Below are 20,054 nucleotides of genomic sequence, written 5' to 3'. Positions count from 1 at the left end.
CAAGAATTCAACTCGGTAAACAATTAACCTGCAAAACACGATTCAATGCATGCATGAATAGGTTGGAGTTGGGCCATATGGACATTCTTGTTGCACTGATTTCTGACGAGTCTTTCACAAAACAGGGCAGTGACTAAATGACAACTGAACCATCCTTAGTGGTTATGTCTGATCGACTGGTGCTAAAAAGCAACGTTAAGTCATAAGTCATTTGAGACCTAGACCAAAAACTGTATGCACAGCTAAAATCTTTTGCCAGCACAACTCGTTTCCGAAGATGGCAAATTACTTCATTTAGGTCCTTCGGCTAGCCAGCTGCATCCGGTTTAAAACCAAAATAATCCCAAATAGAGGATTTTGTATTCTTTTTTGCAACGAGCTCTTCCGTGACTGCATTCGCTGAAAATGGCCAGCGTGTGCGGGGTGTGTGTGTGTGTGTTATATCACTAATCACCGATTGTTGGGATGACGGTGGCTGGTAGGAAAATTTTGACACATCACCCAACTCTAGTTTATAAAAACGACAACAGAAAGAGTGTTGGAAGAGAAAGATCATCTCTACAGGTATTTGACAATAAATGGAGTTCAGCTCCTGTTCACTTGAAGCCATCATAATTGTCCTGTTACCACGAAAATTAAGCATAACTAAAACAAAAAACAAAGAATTATCTACAAACGCGATTCAAACTCTTGCATGCTAGCTTGAGTTGCTAATCTGCTCACCTTCTCTCGTAGAGCCTCTGGGGAGGTCCATTTAACGGGAAGCTTGGCAGTGTCCTGCGTGGATGAGGCCTCCTTGGTCAAGCCGAAGTCGCTAACCTTGGCGATGTTGTCATCAGACACCAACACGTTGCGGGCCGCCAGGTCTCGGTGGACAAAGTTGTTTGCTTCCAGGTATTCCATGGCTTCGCACACATCACTGGGAGGCAAAGGATACAGGAAGACAGAGGACAGGATGGTTAAAGTCAGGAACACACAAGATGATTTAAAGACCAATTATAACCCCGATTCAGTCATGACAGCTTATTTTCAAAAATAGGGCAGTTCACCAAGGACAGTCAGCACATGGTATCTTGCAGTGTGTAGGGATTTAAGATGCAAATTACTTGCCTCCCAATCGAGCTTTCAGCTAGTCGGAGCGGTCACTATTACATCAAACACGTTTGATTTTTATGGCTCAAACCTGGACAAATCTTAATATGCTTGTGTAGTGTGAGCTGGTCAACAGCAACAAACATTAAATGTGTGCACTTTCAAATTGGAAAGATTAGAAGTACACAAATTTCTAACAAAAAGTATGCGGCGCCTTGTCTTTTCACAGTCTAATATGATTATTAAAGTTGTGTAATCTGCCCATGTCTTTAGATAACTACGGGTCATTGTGGAGCTCTGATACTGCTCCTCACCTTGACGAGTACATAAACTGGTTTATATACTATGTGGGCATAGTGGTGGCGTTTCAATACTGCTTTTATCCATAGAGCATGCCAAGAGATGGTGAGGGATGCTGATTTAAACAAACACTTCCATGGGTAATGCATAAAAAGCCATTTTCAGCCAAGGGCAGACATAAATCCCTGGGATCTCACTAAATGAGATCTTTTGAATCCTATTTCTCAAGTCTCTGGGAAGATGGCCTGCTCTGTGCCTTCGTATTGTATGTGAAGTCCTGCTGATGTGGAAGCATCTCTCTTTTTTTGGTTTTCTTTTACCTACCATTTTTCTCCCTAATTGTATCAGATCAATTACCCCACTCTTCCGAGACCTCCTGGTCATTGCTCCACCCCCTCTGCCAATCCGGGGAGGGCTGCAGACTACCACATGCCTCCTCCGATACATGTGGAGTCGCCAGCCGCTTCTTTTCACCTGACAGTGAGGAGTTTCGCCAGGGGGACAGCGCACGGGATGATCACGTTATTCCCCCCCAGTTCCCCCTCCCCCCTGAACAGGCGCCCCAACTGACCAGAGGGGGCGCTAGTGCAGCGACCAGGACACACATCCGCATCCAGCTTCCCACCTGCAGACACCGCCAATAGTGTCTGTAGGGACGCTCGACCAAGCCGGAGGTAACATGGGGAATCGAACCTGCAATCCCCGTGTGAGTAGGCAATGGAATATACCGGCTGCCCCGGAAGCATGTCTCTTGTATGAAGTATACAATAAAAACATTGCAAATGGTTGGTTCTTCTCTGTGATAACATCCCATATATTAATTATATTAGGTTGGTCAGCCTAGGTAAATCATGCCCTATTCAAGTAAAATTTTCTTTTATTTCTTTCTGGTAGCTGGGATGCATAAAGCTGGCACTAAAACCCAGTGTTCCTGGCTGATGGAGTTTTCAAAAAAAGAGAAAAACAAAAAACTGTCAATCACTCAAAATGTGTTTGTGAGCAAAAATAACCATGATTAATTGAACCTCCGACACTGCTAATGGAATTGGTTATGCAATCTGTGTTGCCTCTACTTGAGTCACACTAGCAGTAATGTCAACACACGCCCAATCTGAAAGGTAGAGTACACAGCATGTCGAGAAGGTAAGCCATCCATAAAACCACAACTGCAAATGATAAATTTGTGTCCAAAAACTAATCATATGGCCTTGCTTGTAGTTCTTTGCTTAAAATAGTGAAAGCTTTTCAAACAAGCATCAGATTTGGAGCTCCCTAAATTAGATGTCATCACAAATGCAGTGAGAAAGCAGCTTACTAACAGACATAAATACACAGACACACAAACACGCACACACAGCCAAGTACATTTGATAAGGGTTCAACGAGTAAAGCGGTCAAGGCGGCATCGCATCATTTCATTTCACTATATTTGGCAGAGGCGGCATGGTGGCGCAGTGGTTAGCGTGGTCGCCTCACAGCAAGAAGGTCCTGGGTTCAAGTCATCCTCTGTGTGGAGTTTGCATGTTCTCCCCTTGTCTGTGTGGGTTTCCTCCGGGGGGCTCTGGTTTCCCCCCACAGTCCAAAGACATGTAGGTCAGTCAGGTGAATCGGCCATACTAAATTGTCCCTAGGTATGAATGTGTGTGTGTGTGTGTGTGTGTGTGTGTGTGTGTGTGTGTGTGTGTGTGTGTGTGTGTGTGTGTGTGTGTGTGTGTGTGTGTGTGTGTGTGTCGGCCCTGTGTGATGGTCTGGCGGCCTGTCCAGTGTGTCTCCCCACCTGCCGCTCAATAACCGCTGGGATAGACCCTGAGAGCAGGATAAGCGGTTCCCATAACGGATGGATATTTGGCAGATGAAATTGCTGTAATTCTTGCCATACAGAGTGATGCAGGTGACATGGTAGAAATCCTGGAAAAGTGTTTGTCCCAGTGAATGGTTCATTACATTTTAGCAGTCCAATACCAAAACAGATTTTACGTCAGAATTCCAAAGAAATGCTTTACATCCCATCTTGCTCCTGAATGACATGCCTCTCCATTATCATCTCCCACATCTGCTTACCCCACGATCCTATTTAACTCTATCCAAGAGTCCATCTGACATGATGAGTAAAGGGGAAGTGTTATACTTGGATATATTTGCAGTGACAGCAGTGGTGCTTGGACCTGTGCACTCCTTACTTCTTACACAAGTGAGCTGTAAGGTCAGTAACAGGAACTTGAGATAATCGGGCATGGCTACTACTCTGGATATGGGCGTTGCCTCAAATACCAATTCCAAATCAAAAAGGCTCTGTGCTGTTGTATTGTATGTGAAGTCCTGCTGATGTGGAAGTGTGTCTCTTGTATGAAGTACACAATAAAAACATTGCAAATGGTTGTCGGTTCTTTTCTCCATGATAACAAGCGGGGGTTCCCATACATTGATTATATTAGGGTGGTCAGCCCAGGTAAATCATGCCCTGTCACAGTTAAGTTTTTCCTTCATAATAAACCTGGTTGTTGTAATGCATAAAGCTGGCACTAAAACCCAGTGTTCCTGGTTGACGGAGTTTTCCAAAAAAGAGGAAACAAAAAACTGCCAATCATACAAAGTGTGTCTGTGAGCAAAAATAACCATGATTAATTGAACCTCCGACACTGCTAATGGAATTGGTTATGCAACCTGTGTTTCCTCTACTTGAGTCACACTAGCAGTAATGCCAACACACACCCAAACTGAAAGGTAGAGTACACAGCATGTTGAGAAGGTAAGCCATCCATAAAACCACAACTGCAAACTTGTGTCAGAAAACTAACTGGACTCTATGGCTTTGCGTTCTATATGGCTTTCCTTGTAGTTCTTTGCTTAGAATAGTGAAAGCTTTTCAAACAAGCATCAGATTTGGCGCTCCCTAAATTAGATGTCATCACAAATGCAGTGAGAAAGGAGCTTACTGACAAACACAAATACACAAACGCGCACACACAGCCAAGCACATTTGTTTGATAAGGGTTCAACAAGCAAAGCGGCCAAGGCAGCATCATTTTCTTTTACTATATTTGGCAGATGAAATTGATGTAATTCTTGCCATACAGTGTGATGCAGGTGACATGGTAGAAATCCTGTAAAAATGTGTTTGTCCCAATGAATAGTGCATTATATTTTAGCAATCCAATACCAAAACAGATTTTACATCAGAATTCCAAAGAAATGCTTTACATCCTCTCTTGCTCCTGAATGACATGCCTCTCCATTATCATCTCCCACATCTGCTTCCCCCACCATCCTCTTTAACTCTGTCCAAGAGTCCATCTGACATGATCAGTAAAGGGGAAGTGTTATACTTCGATATATTTGCAGTGACGGCAGTGCTCAGACCTGTACACTCCTTACTTTTTACATACAGGTGAGCTGTAAGGTCAATAACAGGGACTTTGAGCTATTTGGGCATGGCCCCTTCTTGCGACTGCTCTGGATATGGGCGTTGCCTCAAATACTAACTCAAAATCGAATAGCTACTTAAAACTCAGCCTGCAGAATGCAGCCCTTTGTTGGCGCAAACAACCAATGCCATTTTTGCTTAAATCAAAAAATATCTGTTTGGGCTTATAAGTTTAGTGCCTTGGCATTCCACTCCTAAAACCGAACTGAAATCCTGACAAAGAGCAGCATTTTGCTACGACATTAAGATGTGCGTTTCTTTAAAGTGGTTGTGATTTGTAATTTAAAAAAAAAAAACAAGACTTACAGAGAAAATTTGAGTAAGCAGTCCCCACCCAGCACAGTCCGTCCCCGAGAGCGGAGGTAGTCCACTAGACTGCCCTGTGCAGGAAAGCAAGCACAAGATATTTTTAACATAATAACATGCGCCAATTTGAGAACACTTTTATCTAAAGTTGCTTTCAGTAGCATGACTGCATATTTATATTTGTATAGTTGGGCCCAGAAGGAATTTAACCCATGGCAGTGTTGGTGCCGGATGAGTTAGAAGGGGAATGGAACCTCTAACAGTTGTGTATATGTATTGGGGGTGGGGGGGTTGCATGCCAATTTACAAACACATGGTATGTCCAAATAAAATTGGCAGAAAAAAACATAAGGAGAAACTTTAAGAACAGTTGCAGACAGGTTGAGGTGTGTTGCAGTATTTGAAGATCAAATTACTTTATCAGCAAATCACTTCCATCATATGGAGCACATTTACTGAGACCGACATTTGTCAGTGTTTTAAGTTCACTGCAACATTGCTTTTGCTGAATAGCTTTGGCAAGTTTAACATGTACGTTATCAAAAATGTGCCACTTGGGTGTTTATAATTACTTAATGCACACTGTTTGTTCTACATGTATGTGGTTAATAAGCAATGGAACTTCTTGTATGTGTAACAGAGCGGTATTTACTAGCAATCCCTTAACATATTCATGTGACATATCTAAATTGGTGAAGAAATGCAGCCTCTTCAGTGAAAATTCAAGGTGCGGAAAACACAAATTTCTCGCAATTAAACCGACGAGAACACTGTGGACCATACTTGAAAAAGTTAAGTATCATACTGACCTTGGCCATGTACTCTGTGACGATATACAGACTGCCCCTCTCCTCCACGATCACCCCAAGCAACTGCACCAGGTTGTTATGCCTCAGTTGCCTGTAGAGGAACAAAGTAACAAGACCAATGTCAGCATTAGAAACACACTAAATCACTTAGGACGTCTCAGTATCGTGGCATGGACATGTATTGGTATGGATGAGGTCTCTATTCTATCTCATGTCAACCACATGCAAAAATCAAACCAACAATCCAAGACAACTGAAGAATGGCCTTTGGTTTGAGAACAGAATTGTTGCTATACTACTACACTACACATTTGCACATAGCCCCCCCTTTTCTCCCCAATTGTATCCGGCCAATTACCCCACTCTTCCGAGCCTTCCCGGTCACTGCTCCACCCCCTCTGCCAATCCAGGAAGGGCTGCAGACTACCACATGCTTCCTCCGATACATGTGGAGTCACCAGCCGCTTCTTTTCACCTGACAGTGAGGAGTTTCACCATGGGGACGTAGCGTGTAGGAGGATCATGCTATTCCCCCCAGTTCCCCCTCCCCCCTGAACAGGCTCCCCAACCAACCAGAGGAGGCACTAGTGCAGCGACCAGGACACATACCCACATCCGGCTTCCCAACCGCAGACATGGCCAATTGTGTCTATAGGGATGCCCGACCAAGCCGGAGGTAACCCAGGGATTCGAACCAGGATCCTCGTGTTGGTAGGCAATGGAATAGACCGCTATGCTACCTGGACACCCACATTTGCACATAGTTGAACCCCAACACATACATACACAAACTAATCCCAACCCACATCTTACAAAACTGCCCTCTCACCCCTACAGATACATCCACACCCATCCACACTTACAGTGCCTTGCAAAAATATTCAACCCCCTTGACAGTCATCACTAATTTCTGGATTATACAAGATACTCACACATCTGTTCCTCAACAATATTATTTTTGTGATCCCATAAGCTCTAACAGCATGTTCCCAAAGCCAAAGTAAGTTATGTTTCACTGACTTTTTATTAATAAATTAAAAACTAAAATATAATGCTTGCATAAGTATTTAACCCTTTGTGCTCTGAAAGCTCCAAGCTTACACAAATGACAATTTTTCCTAAAACAAACTCAGGTAAACACAATTGGACATAATTAGTGTGCACCGGTAAGATATTAAAGTAATGGCCTTGTTTATGGGTATAGAAAGCACTCTGTGTAATGTTCATTAGCCGGGTGTAAACTCCATCAGAAAATGAAGATGAAGGTGCATAATACTTAAGTAAGAGACGAAGTGATTAAAATGCAGAAGGCGGGAAAGGGATACAAAACAATATCCAAGTGTTTGGATGTCCCACAGAACAATGTTGGATCCATTGTCAGAAAGTCGAAGCTGTATCACACCACCCAGAATCTTAGTAGGACAGGCCGTCCCTCACAGCTAAGTGCCCGAGCAAGATGTGGGTTGGTGAGGAAAGCCACAGATGATCCTACAGTAACTTTGAAGGAGCTCCAGAGGTCAGCGGCTGAAACTGGAGTAAATGTGCATGAGTCAACCGTATCACAGGCTCTCCATAAATCTGGCCTGTATGGGAGGGTGGCAAGAAAGAAGCCGTTGCTCCACACTATGCATATAAAAGCACGCTTGGAGTTTGTTACCAAGCATGAGAGAGACCCAGTTAGGCTGTGGGTAAAGGTTCTGTGGTCAAAACTCAAAGTGTTGTGTAACATGTGTGGCGCAAACCTAACACTGCTCATGCCCTAAAAAACACCCTCCCTATAGTGAAACATGGTGGCGGCAGCATATTGCTATGGGGTTGCTTTTCATCTGCAGGCACTGGGAACCTTGTTCAAATTGAGGGAAGAATGGATGGAGCTAAATACAGGGAAATATTAGAAGAAACCCTGTTGCAGTCTGCCATAAAACTGAAGCTTGGGAGAAGGTTCACCTTCCAGCAGGACAATGATCCTGAGCACAAGGCTAAAGCAATATCCTCAACCCCATTGAAAATCTGTGGTACAGACTGAAAATCGCAGTCCAGAGGCGCCATCCCACCAACAAGACCTGTACAAATTCTGCCAAGACGAATGGGCAAAACTTACTCCAGAAGACTGTGCCAAGCTTGTACATACTTACATGGCTGTTATTGCAGCAAAAGGGTACTCTACAAAGTATTGATATGTGGGGGTTGAATACTTATGAAAGCACTATATTTTAGCTTTTAATTTCTTAATAAAAGTCAGTGAAACATAACTTATTTTGGCTTTGGGAACATGCTGTAAGAGTTCACAAAAATAATATTGTTCAGGAACAGATGTGTGAGTATCTTTTGTAATCCAGAAATTAGTGTTGACTGTCAAGGGGGTTGAACACTTTTGCAAGGCACTGTAAATACAGGTACAAAATCACCCATCTAAAATGCTCAGGGTAAGGGAGGAAGTGAGCTTTGTAGCAGCCTACGTCATGACGGAGGCCTCGGCGATGAAAGCCTGTGCTGTGGCGTCGTTTTTGATGCACTTCACTGCGACCTTGGTCCCTCTGTAGTCACCCACCATCACATCTGAAAGGGACATGCAATGGGTGAGCTTTTTACCGTAAAGACACCAGAAAAGGCCTTTTTTTTGTTCCTGAGGGCATTATGGGTTGGATCATAAATATATGAAGAGTAGTCACTGTAGAAAAGAAATCCACATTTAATATGGTTATCATAAAGTAACATACATTAGAGCAGCAGAATTACTAACAAGATCAGAAAGTAAAGAATGTCCTCCAGGGGGATTTATAACTTTTACACAACAGTTGCGTAACTACGTATGTGTGGAGACTGGAGACTGAGAAGTGAGAAAGATGCTTACCAGTCCCTGGTTACAAGGGTTGGCATCGCAATCAGTAAGGCACGACATGTTTTATGGAACTTAGCGGCTGAAATGCATCTTTGACTAATTATATTGTTTGAATGTAAACTACTTGTATGAAGCACAGAGAAGTCTATCACAGCAAAACAGGCCACACAGAAACCCTGATCCGCCCAAATATACAAACCACTAAATGTACCAGATGAGCCTTGGATAGATTCGGTCAGGCAGCCCATTTCTTATGGTAAAGTCTTGGTTAAAAATATCCTAGCGGTGACTATAGCAGAAATCGACCGCATTGTTTTTAGCATCAAGTATAATTCAAAACCGGTACGGTGGCTCAACCCTAGTCTTGGATTCAGTTCCTTACCTCCAAACTCTCCTTTGCCAATGGTCTGAAGGAGCTTCAGCTCCTTTCTGTTCATGGCCCAACCGCCTGTACAAAAGAGAAGCAATTTTAAAGGAAATTAAATTAAGCACATCTTTCATGCTTCTTTAGAATGTCCATCCATTCATTATCCAAACCGCTTATCCTGCTCAGGGTCGTGGGGATGCTAGAGCCTATCCCAGCAGTCATTGGGCAGCAGGCGGGGAGACACCCTGGACAGGCTGCCAGTCCACCCCAGGGCTGACACACACACACACACACACACACACACACACACACACACACACGCACGCACGCACGCACGCACGCACGCACGCACACACACACACACACATTCACTCCTAGGGACAATTTAGTATGGCCGATTCACTTGACCTACATGTTGTCAGGTGACCTACATCCCCGGTTTCCCCCTCTCGAAGCACCCAGAGGAAAGCCATGCAGACATGGGGACAACATGCAAACTCCACACAGATGACGACCAGGGACGACCCCCAAGGTTGGACTACCCCAGGGCTCGAACCCAGGACTCTCCTGCTTTGAGGCGACTGTGCTAACAGCAGGAGGGTCCTGGGTGTGATATTCATATTCATATCTATATTAATATCATATATCATTATCGTCATCATTGTGTCCAACATTTATCAGAATCATGTCTAAGAGTAAGAATTTGCTGCTTTCTTTGTAGTCTTTCCTCAACTATAAGGTCTTGAGAGATTTCAAGAGAGACGGGGTTGGAGAGAAGGGCCATGTTTGACCTTGAGAGCCGCATGGTGAGGCCAATGTCACATAGGCGGCCCCCAGACAGGGAGCAGTGTTCTCTGAGAAAGATTAATTATCCTCTGTTGATTAATGCTATTAAGACTGGCATAATAGAAGAGCATCGTAGGATCAAGAGGGTGTGTGGGTGTGTGTGTGTGTGTGTGTCTTTGTTTTTGGTCCCCTGTGGCATACTGATTGAGCTTAGTTTGTGTATGTGTTGATAGACCCGTAAACCAAAGTTGGAGAGGGCTCAGTGTGTGTGTGTGTGTGTGTGTGTGTGTGTGTGTGTGTATGCATGTGTATGCAGGGTTGGATTGTTAACGGAATACAAGTAAACAAGTTACGTACTATAAATACAGAAAAATAAATATCTGTATTCAGCCCATGCTGCCTTTTGAAACACGAGTACTAGGATTGAAGTTGCTTTCGAAATTTGGGGGAGAATACTTGTTAACCACTTCCCTCCTCACTCACCTGGGTCGGTGTTACAGGTGGGACTACGTGTTCATGTTGGGTTCACAGGCAACCGCAAGCCCAGATAAGAATTAAAAACCAAATAAAAGGAAACCGTCTTTTTAAAGGGTCGGCTTAGGCTGCGGTCTGCAACTTAGCAGTGATTATACTCGTGTGGCACGGCCCGTTCTCAGTGTTGAGGTCAGGAAAAAGATATCGCAGCCTGAGGGAAAACACAGAGAGGCTCAGGGGGAGCTTCTTCCCTCAGGCAGTCCGGGTCCTAAACAAGGACACTGCTTGGGGGCTGAACCCCCAAATCACCTCAAACACCCGTTAGACAAAACACTTTGTCCATACGTTTGCTTATATGTTTAAAGATGTACAGGTGTATAGATAGTTGTAGATGTATGCCTATATCAGATGTGTATATGCTTTTATTGTTATGTTTATATTGTTTTGCACAGTTTTTATATTGTTAAGTTGCTATTGTTTATATTGTTTTGCACTATTTTTAAATTTTAAATGCCTACCTTGTCTTAAACCTTTTTAGCATATATATTCTTGCAGCGGGAAAACATTTCACTGCTTGACATTGTGGATGTGGCGAATAAACTTGAACATGGAAAATATCTAATTGGCTGCAACACATCTACTCTATGCATCATATTTTATGCAGCGTGTGTGTGTGTGTCTGTGGGCATTTCTTGTGTTTACATTTAAGCTCCTCTGCCGTGAGGTCAACAGAAAACACCCCATGCGCCCTGGTGCCGACCCTGCTCCTAATTAAAAGTAATGATAGACATTTTTAAAGCCGATTAACTATTTTCAAATCAGAGGGCACATGTTTCATTCTGCATGTGCGACATGTCAGTCGAGAGCAGCAGTAATTGGCAGTTGGTCAGCACACACACTGAGATAACATTATGGAGATACCAGTAGGGATCAGTAGCAAGGTGACACAGATGATATTCATGAAACAGCACAACTGTTTCACACGTGCATTCTGTATAAGTTACTCTTTTGAGTATTGTAACTGAATATGTTACTTATTACATTCAGGATAGTGGATTCAGTACTTGGGCGCTACATACTTTTCCAAAGTATTCTCCCGGTTTGTGTGTGTGTGTGTGTGTGTATGTGTGTGTGTGTGTCCTTACTCCTGGAGAATTCATCCTGTGCTGCCACCGTTCCCTCCATCAGCTTGGGCTTAATCAGTCGGGTACACAGGCCGTCAGCGTCTTTGGTGTAATGCTTGGGACAGAATAACAGACAGCCAGCAAGAAGAATGAATGCATGAGTGCATACTTTTAAATCTCCATCAGTCCCGTTTCTGATTTTTCCTATTGACTGTTGGGTCTGCATGGTATATCGTCTGGTACATATTTTTCAAGCCGATTCAGACTGTTTGGCATCCTTTTGGAATTTAAAGCACCAAGAGAGATAAGAAAAACCCATACACACTATCAAGGACAGCCAAAACTCATTCATGACTTCAGGAACTGAATAGGACACATCGGTACAGGAATGACTACAGAACGTGGAGGGAAGTTGCACGTATTAATTATGTGAATCAGTAAGATATAACCCTACAGGTTAGACACATTCAAGTACTTTAATTACAGAGATAAATTATGATAAACTGGAAAACACAGAAGTTCACAGGGTGAGAACAGGCTGAATTTCCATTCATACAAGTAATGGTCAGATCTTTCGGTCACGTATAATACGTGAAAAAACTATCTGAATACAATCAAAGAATAAGACGATTCAAAATCGGGATAAATATATCCTAAATGGACGTTTCCCCCCGAATGTAAAGCACAGGGCAGTAAATGTTTCCATGTCCAAACCATTTCCAGGATGCGCTTTGAGGAACACATTTTTATGGCAGTGGCAGGCTTTTCAATTACTCACTGTGCTTGTACAATAGCGCTTTTCACATTACATTTACATTTCAGGCACTTAGCCAACACTCTTATCAATAGCGAATAGTAAAAGAAGCTTCAGCATCATGACACCATTGGAGGGCCAGGAGGGAAAGAGACAGGTTTTGGTGGATAGATAACAGCGTTGGCACTGGGAAGCGAGTTTAACTGCTGCTAGGTCATTCTCTAACTTCCAGTGACTTCCAATTGCCTTGAAACAGAGAGTAAATCCCATTTTTCCGCTTGTGGATTGAGCATAAGTGCCCTTAAGGGAAACAAGTATCTCCTCAATAACGGCTGTGAAACCTCTAAGGCCTATGCACGTAAAAGGACAAGTTCGGCAATCGGTAAAAGCCGGGTGAGTTTTATAAACTCGGTGCTTGCTGATCTCAAGGTCACAACTTGCCTCATGAACTCCTCCATCTCATAAAGCATTCAGCTTGTGTAGCTCTCCTGCTGGGGGACGTGGAATTTAGGGAGCATTTTAGTGTGGGAACCAACAGTGGAGATGTGTGTGGGTGTGAGAGAGGACTCACTGACGCTGACCTTTACCGCCACCCCCCCCACTCAGTAAACAAACAAACCCCAATCGATATCCTCTCCACTCAGACTCATCAGGTCAAATGGTCATGAGCCATCATACACACAATTCTTGGAATAATCTACCAAGGGAGAAGTCACATTTCCACCTGCCCTGACCCCTTTCCACAAGGAGGTCACTGATCAGTATCATCCACAGACCAGTGCCCCTGTGGATGGAGGGCAGGATGGACTGAGAGGCAGAGTAAAATGCATAAAGGAGTAAGGAGTAAGGGTAAGGTGAGATAAAACAAGAAACAGTGGGAAGAAAAGGGAAGGGGTACAGTGGGGATAGGATGTAAAGCAGAGCATGAAAAAGAGGGAAACATACTTACAAATGATTGACCTTAGCAGCCAGAGGGTTACTTGAACCTCCATCTAAGCATGAGGCCAAGCAATGTGAACCATGTGATGACATGATTTATTAAACACAGGAGCAAGAGACTAGTCTTGTAACTCTCACAGCTGAGTACTGTTGTTTCTTGTGTAACTCATGGCAGATGTCTGGATGTGGTGAAAACCTTGGTAGTGAGACCTTGGTTTGCACCTAAATCATTTCTACGGTGTCTTTCAGTTGGTTTCCTATAGGAACATCTATTATTTGGATATTTCTATCATGAAATATGGGCAGTTTAGAAATTTCTATCATGTTACACCGACAGTTGTGCCCCAACATCAACTGCTTGTTCTTTTGGGGGTTGGGCTGACGGTAAGACACGAGGCAAAATGCAGAGTCTTCAATGTACCACCATTTATCTAGTTGTAAATAAAATGGCTACTGAAAACATCGCTATAGTCAATATCAACAGTCATAATGCAAAAATTATCTTAGACACTATCCATCTTTCACAATGTTTCTATTTTAGCGTACTTTTATTTATATAGATTATAAACTTTTATCTATATATTTTAGTACCTTTCAGCATTTGTTACAAGAACATATTTTTTTACTTTTCATTGGTCTACAAATGCAGGACACCAATTGGACCACCAGGGGGCAGCAAAGTAAAACAACAAAAAGCTACTTGACAGTCGCATACGGAAGCTGGTGAATGCAGCCCAAATAATATTCAAGTAGCTACATGTATTAACCTTTGTCCACACCTGAAAAACTCGTACTCTAACAGCCACTGAAACAAATACCGTGCTTTCAGTGCTGGAGTTATACTCTTCTGTTCTGAAAACAACACTGTTGTCTGTCATGCTACATGACTGCAAAACAAATTATTATGATGCCCACTGTAAGGACCTTCTATATCGAGTTGGTATAGATACTCTACAAGGCTGTATTGGAGTTCATTAACCTGTTTAAAACCCTTTTGTACATGATCTCCAAGGAACACACGATGGTGTCTCAGTGTTTTGTACAAACTGACTTGTGTTGCAAAAAGCCAACAGAATTGTATACATCTACTGCATTGTTACACCCTTCAAAGTGCATTGTATTTAAGGTTGATTGGTGATTTTGTACTAATTGTGTCATTTTCTTTACCATAGGTTCATACACAGATTAAAAGACCGCAACAATGGTGTGGTAAAGTGTTTTCAGATGCAATCCCGTATCTCTCTTGAGGTTTAAAAATCCTTCTTTATCCTGTCTTCAACTGTCCTCTGCATCAACATCTTTGAGACTGATGTGGATGACGAGTCGCATGTATCAACATTGTCAATATCAGACAAACAACTACATGCATGTCTGACTACAAATTAGATCCGCCGATGTTTGAGTAATTGATCCAGCGCTGCTATGCAAGTGTTGTGATCATGCAACAGGAACCAACATGATAACACAATTGCATAATACAATCACGGCTGCAGTGACTGACAGGAAGAGGGATTGTGCTTGTAGGTGTGTGTGTGTGTGTGTGTGTGTGTATATGTGTTTGAGCCATGCGGAGGATGTAAGACTTGCATATGTAGATCACGTTGTAACTTGGTAAACCTCAAACCCAGTTGAACCTCTGCAACACTCCGCATCTTAATGTCTTATATTATATTATGAATTTATTGCAGTTTTTTTTTGCTTTTGTTTGTATTTCTGTGTGTGTGTGTGTGTGTGTGTGTGTGTGTGTGTGTGTGTGTGTGTGTGTGTGTCTGTGTCTGTGTCTGTGTCTGTGTCTGTGTCTGTGTATGCGTACGCGCCGGGCCCTTGAGAAGCCTGTTGTGACAGGCCAATAGGAGAGAGACGGGGAATTGAGAGGGAACAGAAAAAGCAGCCAAGAATGTAAGGAATTCACTCATAGGCTATTAAAGAGTGGGACAGGGGGGAGGGGGGCACTGAGAAAAGAGAGAGGGAGGGAGAAGAGAGAGAGAGAGTGAGAGAGAACTCAAGGGATTTCATGAGACAAAGAGAGAGGGACAGATATAGAGAGCGAGATACAGAGAAATACAGAGATGTCCTTCCACTGAACTCATAGCTCTTAGATAACAGCAAGTGAGAGAAGATTAGAGCTGTTTTTGAATAATATGAACATGTAGTGATTCCGCTTTCAAGGGACGTTCCAGAAGGGTTTCTCTTTGTGTGTGTGTGTGTGTGTGAACACGTCTTCCCCACTCTCTCTCTATGACGTCTCATTTGTGCAACTGCACAAGTAATCATGTGTGATGATATGCTGAGCTCCGAGTTCCCGCCATAATCAAAGTTGCAATAAATCCCATTCAGAAAAGTCCCGTGTATTTGAGCATTGCCAAACATTATGTGACGTAAAAAGTGCACAGTATAGTAATGCCTGTTTCAATCTAGCAAAATAATTGAGATAATAATACCAGGGCTTATTGCACAGCACAGTTGTCAAATGCAGAAGCGGGGGTGGGGGTGGGGGGGTGACTAATGCCAGTGGTACCACAGAAATATTGTTCACTATATGAGTAATCTTCTGGAAAAACTGACAACTACAATTAAATCCCAGGGCAGTGTCGGCTATAATGGGTCTCCAGATAAAGCTGTTGGCTATTTCAAAACGTGGAGATTTTCAAGCTTTTTGTGACCAACCCCTAACTTTTGAACAGGCTGTCTGAGGAAATGAGACTACCGATGCTCTTCAGAGGAAATAAAACCAAAAAACTGAGCTTATTTCAGTGAACTTAACTTTCGCTAGAATAACGTACCGACAAGGAAAGCGAGCTCAACACATCATTCAACGCACACTTTCTGACAGTGCTGTTACTAATGCCATTCCAGCACACTGAACAGGATTTATCAGTGAAGAGGTGATCGTGGTATGACCCCCCCCTCCAGATGTTGCCAGTCTTTTGACAAGGCTGATGTGTCACCTTGTGACTGTTTAATTATCACTCCCGTTATAAATATGCGGTGGCTAAATTACTTCAATGGTGTTTTAAGCCCCCAACGTACTCTTCCAGGCAGCACTGCATTGAAGGCACTCCCTGCCCTCAACAGTTTCATCCAATCACCCCCGCCCTCAACAGTTTCATCCAATCACAGCACTGGTTAGGGTTAGGGCCAGTGCTGTGATTGGCTGAAACTGTAGGGGGCGGGGAGTGCCTTCCATGCAGCGCTGCCTTGAAGAGTACGTTGGGGGCTTAAAACACCATTGAGCGCTAAATTACCCATATGCAGAAGACTAAACAAATATACCAACCAAAAACCAAACAGCACATGGGGGCTGTGGGGTTATATATGACGGCCTGCTCCCAACCTTATCATCCAGCTCTCTATGACCCCCCCCCCCACACACACACACTTATTAAACCCTGCCAATTTGCACATGGACAAAAAAAAATCTGTTGTCTGTGCAAGCTTTGCCATCGTCAGTCTAGCAGTAGCTTCTTTAGCTTTAAGTCTTTATGTATTGTGAGAGGTTTTTGTCCCCTTCATACAGCATGTCCCCAGGCCGTAACATATCGCACTGCGCTTGGTGCGACCGCCGCCCCGGCAATGCATCGGCACCGACCGAGCCGAATGCTCTCCATGTTCAACAGACACACGGTGAAGGCAAATGCAGCTGTCCCTCACCTCCACCAGCTGCATGAGGTTGTCGAAGTACTCCTCCTCGTCGATGCTCAGCTTGCCGTTGTGGTAGATGATGCGGTAGTGCTCCACCTTGCCGTCGCAGCTGACGCACAGGGTGTAGTCACCTGGGTAGTTGGTGCTCTCCCGCACCAGGAACAGGCCCGTCTCTGGGGGGTAGAGGAGCCGCTCGGCCTGCTCCCGCGTGATCTTCCCATGGAACCACCTGTGGGGTGTGTGTGTGTGTGTGTGGGGGGGGGGTTGTCAGAGGTCAGAGGGAGAACAAAGAAGAGAGGAGAAGAAAGAGGGATGGGAAGAAGAAAAAAAGAAGGAGAGGAGGCTTTTAGGGTCTTCAAAAAAATTATCTCTCTCTGGTTAGTATGTCAGCTATGTTCAATGCTGCAAACTGAATTGTCATACATCAAAACAGCGCCTTCCTATATCCTCCCCCTCCCACCCACCCACCCACCCACTCACACGCACACACACACACACCTTTTATTTTGAGACTTTTAAACAGTCAAGTTTTAAAAGAGTGCAAAAAAATAATAATCAGTTTTTCACAACTTAAGTTTAGCAGAGTACACACTTAAAATATAAACTGCTGCAAACGGACAAGTTGCACCTGGTCTGCAGCCCCGGTCTAAAACGAGCAGTTAAAAACAAAGTAGGTGGTAGAGAGGAAGCTGCTGCACAAGAGAGAGGTTCTTCCAGTCTGTTCTGCTTCAGCAGCAAAGGGGAGAAAGGAGGAGAGGGGAGGGGCTGTCTGGTCTCAAAGAGTCAGTGAGAAAGTACCTGAGCCCCAAACAACAGGAAACATGGTGTGCGCACACACACGCACACGCACGCACACACACAAAGCATGAGGCAGAGTCGGAAACTGACACACAGCACAGACACTGCAATAACAGGAAAATGCAGAACAGCCCTGAAAGCCTCAACCCCCTGACCCCCTCCGCCAACAGAGCATTGAGAGCTGACTGAGGTGAGAAAGGCAGACAGTCTGCCTCTCTAACAGCCTCTTCTGTCCACACTGAAGTCTACCAAACAGAGCATCAGCTGACCGCATGCTAAGCTAAACCAGGAGAGTGGCCACTGCTGGGCGCCCTGCTGGGTTTAACCAGCTCTAAGAACAAATATAGCACTCGCTCCCTGACTTATAGGCTAGCTGCAACCCTGTCTCCATCGCACCATATGGCCTGGTACTGCGTCTATAGGCTACTAATGGATGGATTAGGGAGTCCTACCAAACTGGCATCTACTGTTCTATCCTCTTCTAATGTCTGAGTGCTCCAAATACGGCTAGGTTTTGTTGGGGATTTATTAGTGCAGATAAAAAGTTTTGACCGCTAGAGATGATTTGATTGGCAAAAGCTCATTTCACTTCTTTAGTGTGAGGTCTGTGCATGCTTTATTCTTTTGTAAACTGTGTCAGAAAGACCTTGCTCTGGGACATCTGGGTAGTGTAGCGGTCTATTCCGTTGCCTACCAACATGAGGATTGCCAGTTCGAATCCCTGTGTTGCCTTCGGCTTGGTCGGGCGTTCCTAGGGACACAATTGGCCATGTCTGTGGGTGGAAAGCCAGATGTGGGTATGCGTCCTGGTCGCTGCACTAATGCCTCCTCTGGTCGGTCGGGGTGCCTGTTCAGGGGGGGACTGGGGGGGAATAGCGTGATCCTCCCATGCGCTATGTCCCCCTGGCGAAAGGAGGAGGCATGCGGTAGTCTGCAGCCCTCCCCAGATCGGCAGAGGGGGTGGAGCAGTGACCGGGATGGCTTGGAAGAATGGGGTAATTGGCAAGATACTAATGGGGAGAAAAAGGGGAAAAATCCACACAAAAAAAGACCTTGCGTTGTTTGATTTTATCAATAAAATTGTCCTTATATTATTACAAAAATTGATCCCATTGCAAGAAATTAACATTTTGTAGCTCCTTGGGGCCTTTTGACACTTGTGATGCCTTGAACCTGACATAAATCGCAAAAACAGTTTGAGATTGAGGGGATATATATATATATATATATATATATACATTATCCAAGCCGCTTATCCCAACTGGGGTCGCGGGATGCTGGAGCCTATCCCAGCGGTCATTGGGCGGCAGGCGGGGAGACACCCTGTACAGGCCACCAGTATATATATATACACTCACTGGCCACTTTATTAGGTACACCTTGCTAGTACCGGGTTGGACCCCCTTTTGCCTTCAGAACTGCCTTAATCCTTCGTGGCATAGATTCAACAAGGTACTGGAAACATTCCTCAGAGAGTTTGGTCCATATTGACATGATAGCATCACGCAGTTGCTGCAGATTTGTCGGCTGCACATCCATGATGCGAATCTCCCGGTCCACCACATCCCAAAGGTGCTCTATTGGATTGAGATCTGGTGACTGTGGAGGCCATTTGAGTACATTGAACTCATTGTCATATTCAAGAAACCAGTCTGAGATGATTTGAGCTTTATGACATGGCGCGTTATCCTGCTGGAAGTAGCCATCAGAAGATGGGAACACTGTGGTCATAAAGGGATGGACATGGTCAGCAACAATACTCAGGTAGGCTGTGGCGTTGACACGATGCTCAATTGGTACCAAGGGGCCCAAAGTGTGCCAAGAAAATATCCCCCACACCATTACACCACCACCACCAGCCTGAACCGTTGATACAAGGCAGGATGGATCCATGCTGTCATGTTGTTGACGCCAAATTCTGACCCTACCATCCGAATGTCGCAGCAGAAATCGAGACTCATCAGACCAGGCAACGTTTTTCCAATCTTCTATTGTCCAATTTTGGTGAGCCTGTGCGAATTGTAGCCTCAGTTTCCTGTTCTTAGCTGACAGGAGTGGCACCCGGTGTGGTCTGCTGCTATAGCCCATCTGCCTCAAGGTTCGACGTGTTGTGCGTTCAGAGATACTCTTCTGCATACCTCGGTTGTAATGAGTGGTTATTTGAGTTACTGTTGCCTTTCTATCAGCTCGAACCAGTCTGGCCATTCTCCTCTGACCTCTGGCATCAACAAGGCATTTTCGCCCACAGAACTGCCGCTCACTGGATATTTTCTCTTTTTCGGACCATTCTCTGTAAACCCTAGAGATGGTTGGGCGTGAAAATCCCAGTAGATCAGCAGTTTCTGAAATACTCAGACCAGCCCGTCTGGCACCAACAACCATGCCACGTTCAAAGTC

General features: G+C 44.2%; 1 protein-coding gene across 1 annotated transcript in view; it reads right to left on the bottom strand.

The window, feature by feature from the left end:
* csk (C-terminal Src kinase) overlaps positions 1-20,054 on the bottom strand; it is a 70,499-nt gene that overhangs the window by 3,503 nt on the left and 46,942 nt on the right. Inside the window, exons 5-11 of the mRNA XM_056278325.1 lie at positions 16,869-17,088; positions 11,546-11,639; positions 9,156-9,221; positions 8,391-8,490; positions 5,932-6,022; positions 5,123-5,196; positions 724-919 (exon numbers count right to left, since the gene is read on the bottom strand). Of these exons, the coding sequence (XP_056134300.1) occupies positions 724-919; positions 5,123-5,196; positions 5,932-6,022; positions 8,391-8,490; positions 9,156-9,221; positions 11,546-11,639; positions 16,869-17,088 (841 nt within the window). The remainder of the gene's footprint in view (positions 1-723; positions 920-5,122; positions 5,197-5,931; positions 6,023-8,390; positions 8,491-9,155; positions 9,222-11,545; positions 11,640-16,868; positions 17,089-20,054) is intronic.

This window comes from Lampris incognitus, chromosome 4, assembly GCF_029633865.1.
Source record: "Lampris incognitus isolate fLamInc1 chromosome 4, fLamInc1.hap2, whole genome shotgun sequence".
NCBI lineage: Eukaryota > Metazoa > Chordata > Actinopteri > Lampriformes > Lampridae > Lampris > Lampris incognitus.
Note: the sequence above shows the minus strand (reverse complement) of the source record. Positions and strands in the feature narration are given on the sequence as shown.